Source organism: Otolemur garnettii, unplaced genomic scaffold (assembly GCF_000181295.1).
Source record: "Otolemur garnettii isolate 467f Iridium unplaced genomic scaffold, OtoGar3 scaffold00036, whole genome shotgun sequence".
Classification (NCBI taxonomy): domain Eukaryota; kingdom Metazoa; phylum Chordata; class Mammalia; order Primates; family Galagidae; genus Otolemur; species Otolemur garnettii.
In genome coordinates, this window is record NW_003852431.1 from 6,282,389 (window position 1) to 6,290,430 (window position 8,042).

Consider the following 8,042-nt stretch of genomic DNA (forward strand, 5'->3'; position numbering starts at 1 on the left):
CCCTTTGGCGAAGGGGAACAGATGAGAGGTGGACTTGAAATGGATTCCAGATAGAGCTTCAAATCTGCAACTTGTTTTTAATGCTAACACTGCATGGTCCGAATTAGTCTTAAATGTTCGTCCCCCTTTCCTGGTGGCGAGAAGAAAGTTCCCTAAGTCAGTCTGAGCCTATGGCTCGTCCTCATCGCCTCTAGGGAAAGCTTAAGGTCAGTGTCCCCTTGAAACTAGATAAACAGACCCCGCCATGCCCAGGCCGGCCCGCGGACGCCCCGCGTGACGGCGTCCAGGCGGCAGGACTGGCCCGGGACGCGCGGGGCGGCGTGGTTGCCCTTTTGAATGCCTCCTGCGGCTCAGAGCGCTGGCGGGCGCTGGAGTGTGAGTGAATGTAGCCCCGCGGAGCCAATGAGCTGGGACCGGATGCGATATATCCTCTGGGACAACAACTGCTCTGTTCCGCCTCGGATCCACATGACGCCATTTACTGCTGCCGCGGCCGCCGCAGAGCTCCCTGCCTCCTCCGGAAAGGCGAGGGCGCAGGCCAACGGCGAGCCCCCCCGGCCGGGCCCCAGACCCTCCTCCTCCTCCTCCTCTTCCTCCGCACCCACCGCCCCCGCCTCGGCCTGGCTGCCGCGCCTCCACAACGCCCAGTCTGCACCGCCGAGAGCTGCGCGGCGCAGCGCTAGCGGAGGAGAGGGGCCGGCGGAGCCCGCAGCGTCCAGGCCCCCGCGCCCGCCTGGCCCGGCCCGCGCTGCCTCTGCTGGGACGCGGCCGCACCACTTGGCGATCTGGCTTTAGCTTCTCTGTAAGGCCAGTTTTCTTTTCTCAATCGCTCATCTGCCAGGAAAAAGGACTTGCCCTTGGTGCTCCGGCCTCTTGTTCATTGAGAAAAAAAAAAAAACAAAAAAACGGAAATACTCCGCATGTGCTTCTAGAAGGGAGGTCGCCTCCAGCCTCAAATCCCGGAGTGTTCACCGCTGGGGGATTTAGCTCCGAATTTCCCTCTTATTTCTTCCTTCCACCGATTGCTTGGAAGTTGGACTGAGGCAGTTTGGAAAGAAGGGGGGAAAAGTTTGCATCGGGGCTGGATTAATTTGCACATCGCAGAAAGAAGAGAATCCAAGGGAGAGGGGTTGCTGCAAAGCCGCGATCACGGTGAGGCGCGTTTGGCTCGTCCCCTCCTGGCTCAGTGGCCGGAGTGTTGCGGGCAACATGGAGTAGGTGCAGCTGGACCGGGAGCTGGGTCTGTTTCTCCCCAGCCTCTCTTTTTCTAACCGTGCAGGTTCCCGGCAAAGATCCGAGGAGCTGCTCGGGGATCTGACTCGCCCGGGACTTGGCCTGCCTTGGTGGGGGCTTCTGTGTGCGCCCTGTGCGGTGTCCCTGGCTGGCGACCCCGTGCGCCCGCGTCCTCAGGGGTCAGGGCAGGGGGCAACTCCCCTTGAGTCTGCTCCCAGCCCTGCATTGGGTATGAAATATGCACAGAGAGCGAGATAAGGAGGAAGAACACTTTGTGTTTTCCAGGTCGCTGTTGTAGGCGACCGCATTTCTAACCTGTTCCTCCTCTTGGTAGAAGGCAAAGTCCTGGGCGAGGCTATCCGTAGCGGGGGCGCTGGCTGGCCTGGGGTGTATAGGTTGCTCTTCCTCGCTGAGGCAGGAGATCCCCCCCAGGGTGTATAAAAGAACTGGGTGCTGGGTAGAGGGAGTCCCCTGCCTCTGCCCGGTGAGCAGAGTCTAGCCCGGTGCGGGTGGGAACGTCGCCCTGCCTGGCGCCGGCTCTCTGTGGTTCGGAAGTGCAGCTTTCGCTCTTTTCCGTTCTTAGTGGTCAGCCTGGGTCACACTTTTTTTATTTTTGGAAGGTTGGGCTGACCCAGAGCAGGAAGAAAGTCATCAAGTGGTCATGATCATTTTCCATTACCTGAAAATAGGTGGCGAAAGACACCATTTTTTTTTCATAACCTTTTTGTTGTTGCTGCTTTTTTTTTTTTTTTAAGTTTAGAGCCTTGTGCAGTTTTTTACAAAGCGGTTTCTGTGTCGGTTTGCCCCACCCTAGTGCTGAAGTCCTTTTCCCCTAATCCTTAGTCTGATCACACACTGTTCTTAATGGGGTTTCACAGCACTTTCAGAGGGGAGGGGGAAACGGAGGAGGGTGAGGGAGCTGTGAAGAAGGCGGCCAGGGATCAGCAGAAATCACTTTAAAAAAAAAAAATACAACTCTTGTGTATTCCTCCCGAAGATACTACTTTCCACTTCGAGCAAATCTGCCCGGAAAGTTTCCAGCCCAAGAATCTGGGTCTTGCAAGCCCGGAGTGTGCATCGTGGCCCTGGAAAACGTCCTTTCTTTAAAATGCAATTTTTCTTTCACTTTAAGAAATATATCTTTTTTGTCTCGACCCAAAAAGAAATATAGGTGTGTGCAAATTACAGGCAGTGTTCCTTCAGTCAGCGCATCGTGGAGTCGCTGTGTGCGCGTGGGTTAGACCTTCTTGTCCTGGCCGCGTGTCTAAGTCTGGCTTTCCTTCTCTCCAGGCACTGGGGTAGGAAACCTGTGCCCGGTCCTCGAGGGCCTCTGCAGAAAGCCGTGTGTTGGGCTGCATGACCTCTGCCTGGGAGCAGAGTGGCTCCTACCTGGGGCTGGAAGGCAGTTCACAGGAGTTGGGGGAGATCTTAGCAGTGGAGGCGGAGGCGGGGGAAGTGTGCTCCTGCGTTTGGTGACACGTCCCCTTTGGAGGCGCCCGCGGCCCCCGCCTGTCTGTAAGTCTGTAAGGGGGGAGGGGGGCAGCCTGGCCCCTGGACAGCGTCAGACCGCCTGGAAAAAAGTCCCCCGGGGTTCCGGCTGTATCCCACCTGCTGGGGACAGTGTTGCGGAGCAGATAGGAGCGATAAACAGTGAAAGCAAAGCGCAGTGCTGTCTGCCATTCTGCTGGAGGTGAGCAGATCCGGTTTCCAGCTCTGCCTCGTTTTACGAAGTGGGAACTGGGAGGTGTTTGTCACCTGCCTTGTTCGCGCTGGCTCTCTTTAAAAAACGGAGATTGGATAAAGGTTCACTTTTGCCTGTTTTACTTTTTATTTTCAGGTAGTCTTGGGGAAGGGGATGATAGTTTTGCAATTTAAGAGGGACTGCGTTTTAAGGAATTGACAGAATGGTAGATTTGAAATGTGACATTTGAATTTTTAAAACACTTTTCCTCTTACTACCAGTTGTTTTATGCTGTCAGCGTATTTTTTGAAGTCAGAAAATAAGTTAAGGTTTTAACACACTTTATTCCTAAGAGAGAGAGAGAGAGCGATCTTAAGCTGCAGAATCAAAGGTATTCTTCTAGGGCATTGGGTTGATCTTCAAGTATTGAAAATAATTTCCTGTCTTGTTGCTTGTTTTGTAGGCTTGTTTTAGTGCGTGTCTCCCACCTAAAAGTATTTGAATTAATTTGTTTTTAATGCTATGAGTTGGTGCTACTTTATAGTTAATTTTTGAAAAGGCATCGTTGTAAAATACGGTAATTGTTGTTGGAGAGGAATTTGCCTTTTGCGTGTCATATTCATCCTGCAGGATTTGAAAAAGTACAGAGTGCTGCATAAATCATTCTAAGCGTTTGATCTGGAAGCAAAAAGTAAGAGGCAAGAATTTTCTAGATTGTATTTATTGATGCTGAAGGCAAAAATGATCATGACAAATTTCAATCTATTTCAAATTTTGAAAACATATTCAGCCTTTGAAAACGTTGGTAGCTATGTTATATTTCAACATTACTTTCTTGCAATTTTTACCTTCTTCCAAATCATATGTGTATTTGAATAAGGAATTGTTACTTAAGTGATTCAAACAAAGATCAGCTTTGTGTGGCTGTATATCACAAGAGTACAGAACTGTCAGTCCCCAGCCATAATTTTTACATTGGGGTACATGCATTGATCACATGGCTATTCTAATTCTTGTCCACCGCCACTCCGGTTCTCATCCTGTTTCTATCTCCAGAGGAAGTGGGAAGTGAAGAGTCAACTCAGGTGGGTGGAGAGTGGGAAATAAGAATCTTAAGAATGTCAACAGTTCTCTTTCCTCTTGGTTTCTGCAGGAGTTCAGATGTGTTCTAAGCCTGCTGGAGTGACTACACTTTCAAGACCTGATGGAGGGCAGAGCTCAGAGTGGAAACGGGTCACAGCCCTTGCTGCAGGCACCCCGTGACAGTGGCAGGCAGCGTGGGGAGCCAGACCTCAGAGACACCCTCACCCAGCAAGTGCATGTTTTGTCTCTGGATCAGATCAGAGCCATCCGAAACACCAATGAGTACACAGAGGGGCCTACTGTGGTGCCAAGACCTGGGCTCAAGCCTGCTCCTCGCCCCTCCACTCAGCACAAACATGAGAGGCTGCATGGTCTGCCTGAGCACCGACAGCCTCCCAGACTCCAGCACTCGCAGGGCCATTCTTCTGCTCGAGCCCCTCTGTCCAGGTCCATCAGCACGGTCAGCTCAGGGTCACGGAGCAGTACAAGGACAAGTACCAGCAGCAACTCCTCTGAACAGAGACTGTTAGGACCATCCTTCTCCTCGGGGCCCATTGCTGACGGAATAATCCGGGTGCAGCCCAAATCTGAGCTCAAGCCAGGTGAGCTTAAGCCCCTGAGCAAGGAAGATTTGGGCTTGCATGCCTACAGGTGTGAGGACTGTGGCAAGTGCAAATGTAAGGAGTGCACCTACCCGAGGCCTCTGCCATCAGACTGGATCTGCGACAAGCAGTGCCTTTGCTCAGCCCAGAACGTGATTGACTATGGGACTTGCGTGTGCTGTGTGAAAGGTCTCTTCTATCACTGTTCTAATGATGATGAGGACAACTGTGCTGACAACCCGTGTTCCTGCAGCCAGTCTCACTGTTGTACACGGTGGTCAGCCATGGGTGTCATGTCCCTCTTTTTGCCTTGTTTATGGTGTTACCTTCCAGCCAAGGGTTGCCTTAAATTGTGCCAGGGTTGTTATGACCGGGTTAACAGGCCTGGCTGCCGTTGTAAAAATTCAAACACAGTTTGCTGCAAAGTTCCCACTGTCCCCCCCAGGAACTTTGAAAAACCGACATAGCATCATTAATCAGGAATATTACAGTAATAAGGATTTTTTTTTTTTAACCCACATATGCAACCAACTAAAACAGTTATAATCTTGGCACTGTTAATAGAGGGTTGGGATAGTCTTTGCTGTTTGCAGTGAAATGCTTTTTGTCCATGTGCCATTTTAACTGATATGCTTGTTAGAACTCAGCTAATAGAGCTCAAAGTATAAGATACAGAACTTGGTGACCCACGTATTGCATAAGCTAAAGCAACACAGACACTCCTAGGCAAAGTTTTTGTTTGTGAATAGTTCTTGCAAAATTTGTAAATTAGCAGATGACTTTTTTTCATTGTTTTCTCCAGAGATAATGTGCTATATTTTTGTATATACAGTAATATTTGCAACTGTGAAAAACAAGTTGTGCCATAGTCCATGGCACAGTCACAAAATATTATACTAATATGTTGTACATTCGGAAGAATGTGAATCAATCAGTATGTTTTTAGATTGTATTTTGCCTTACAGAAAGCCTTTATTGTAAGACTCTGATTTCCCTTTGGACTTCATGTATATTGTACAGTTACAGTAAAATTCAACCTTTATTTTCTAATTTTTTCAACATATTGTTTAGTGTAAAGAATATTTATTTGAAGTTTTATTATTTTATAAAAAAGAATATTTATTTTAAGAGGCATCTTACAAATTTTGCCCCTTTTATGAGGATGTGATAGTTGCTGCAAAGGAGGGGTTACAGATGCATATGTTCAATATAAAATAGAAAATATATTAACGTTTGAAATTAAACTGAGCTGTTTTGTCTTCCTTCACCTTTTATTTCAAGTGCAAGCAACCACATTTTATGTTAAGGTTATCATTTCAATTACAGGTACTCACACATCTATCAGATCATTGTTATCTTATGATTGCTGCTTTATACAGCCAGCTGGATTTGACGACTTTTAGAGATAATCTATCTGTATTTATTATACGAGAGTTTATTTTGCCTCTATCATTGTTCACGCCCTTCCCTTTGGTTTCGCACATTTGCTGACTTGCTTTTATTTTGCAGGGTTGGGTTTTTTTTTCAGATCTTAAAATTGATGTATTCAAGAGACTTACCTAAAAAATTAACAGTTAAACTTTTTCTTTGTATATGGTGTTACAAAAATGAATGCCAGAAGGATAATTCAAAACCAAAAGATGAGTTTTGTTTAACAAGGACTCACTGACTGTCATCTGTGTTTCAGGCATGCAAGATAATGCAGATCGATTCTTACAATCGGCCAAACAGATTAGCTGATCATGGAGGTGTTTTTTCCACTCTATTTGGTTTTAGACTCTGCAATTTCAACCTTCATCGCAAACTCCTATGTTAGAAAAGACATGAAAAATAGAACTTGATTCATCAGGTACCTGATATTATCAAACGTCATCCTAATTGACCTTATAAAAGTTAAGCCCAAGAAGGCCAACTGAGGGCCCCGATTTATTCAATCCAAATATCCAGAGAACTGTTAGAATTTGCTCTGGGAAAAAGATGTAGCCTGGCCAAGTGTTGGTGTGTGTGGAGTTGTCTTTTGAGAGCAAATACGCAGCAAGCTGCTACAAGCCTGTCTTAACAAACATTAGCTTTTCTTAAGTCATTTGGTTAGTCATTCTGTGGCAGATGATTTTTTTTCTTCCTCCCCAAAAGGACAACCTTTTGCTGCCAAGAGTCACCGGAACTCTAGGAAATAATTTACCTGTCATTGTTTAATCTCTCATTTCCTGTTCTGAAGTTCCTTCTCTTAGGTGAAAAAGCCTTAGTACAGGTTGTCTTTTGTTTCGTTTTTTAAAATTGGCTTTCAAGGAATTATATATATAGATATACAGTTGGTATATGGCCTCTTACCTTCAGACACTATTAAGGATGTTCATTTTCCTTAGGAACTCTCTTCAAGGAACACAATGTTAAACTAATTTAGAAACTCTTAAATGTCAACTTTGGCATGTGGAATGTTTTAGTTCTAATTCTCTTGAAATTTTACCTTGGTGGTCTATGGGGGAATTAGAATGTGGGGAAATGGGGCCTGGTTTCTTACTGTATGGTTTTCAAGATTTGTAAAGCACAAACAGTTTAACTAGCTTATTTCATCAAAAATGGGTGCGTGCATTGATAGAGCTTTGTTTGGTATAAAAATTGTGAGAGTCCAGTGTTTGTTTTCACCATGTAAGCAGTTTTCAAGGTGTTCTGTACATACCTTGCATAAGATGCCTTTGAGTATTACAAAGGTAAACTGTAGATTAGGAGCTCCAAGTTAGAATTGCTGGTATAGCCCAGGAATTTGCATTTTAATCACATTTGCACAATTGGTGATAATGCAGTATAAGAACTACTGGCCTAGAGGAATTGTTTTCTAATTTGGCTAAAAATGGACTCACAGAAGCATAACTGTAGTTTGCATACGTAGTGATTGTCACCTGAAGTTGGAAGATTTAGCCTAAGTATGCACATTCTGATGAAATAATGTGTGTAAAGATAAATAAGAAAACTGGATTCCTTAAGAAGCTTCCAACTAGCCTACTAAATGTTGAATCTTATCTATAACCAATATAGAATTTTCACATTATGAACAATTAAAAATTAAAAAGGTAGAAACAGCTTGTGCTCACTCATTCGGTGTGTTGAAGAGTTTTTAAATGTTGCCAAGTTATCTCACTTGGGAAAAAATGCAAAGGAATAATCACCTCAAGTTCTTAATCTCTAAAGTTCACGAACATTTATATCACAATATGAGTTTATATTCCAGGGGCCGTTATTTTGAAGTGATAGGTTAAAAGTATAATGATATAGCAAACATTACCGCTGAGCATTCAGGGGGATTTTAATAAATGTTTCATCTGGATTTTTGCTTTTTAAATTATTTTTAGAACCTGTGATGGTCTACATTTAAGATTCACTTAAGAATGACAACTTGATTGTCGTTACTTAAAACATTCATTTACGTGTTTTGAGGAGGAGAT

At 45.3% G+C, this 8,042-nt stretch overlaps 1 protein-coding gene across 3 annotated transcripts; it reads left to right on the plus strand.

The window, feature by feature from the left end:
• Positions 1 to 657: 657 nt before the first annotated feature.
• SPRY2 (sprouty RTK signaling antagonist 2) lies at positions 658 to 5,843 on the plus strand. 3 transcript variants are annotated; one of them, XM_003789713.1, is made up of 2 exons: positions 658 to 1,152; positions 4,068 to 5,843. In XM_003789713.1, exon 2 carries the CDS (start codon positions 4,119 to 4,121, stop codon positions 5,064 to 5,066), a length of 948 nt encoding a protein of 315 aa, XP_003789761.1. In that variant the 5' UTR covers positions 658 to 1,152; positions 4,068 to 4,118; the 3' UTR covers positions 5,067 to 5,843. The 3 variants fall into 3 exon arrangements, with proteins under 3 accessions (XP_003789761.1, XP_003789762.1, XP_023368966.1); XM_003789714.1 differs by lacking the exon at positions 658 to 1,152 and adding an exon at positions 2,122 to 3,036; XM_023513198.1 differs by lacking the exon at positions 658 to 1,152 and adding an exon at positions 2,122 to 2,923.
• The last annotated feature ends 2,199 nt before the right edge of the window (positions 5,844 to 8,042 follow it).

Coding starts and splice junctions, on each gene's coding strand:
- SPRY2 (XM_003789713.1), top strand. CDS start 4,119: ATGGAGGGCAGAGCTCAGAGTGGAAACGGGTCACAGCCCTTGCTGCAG.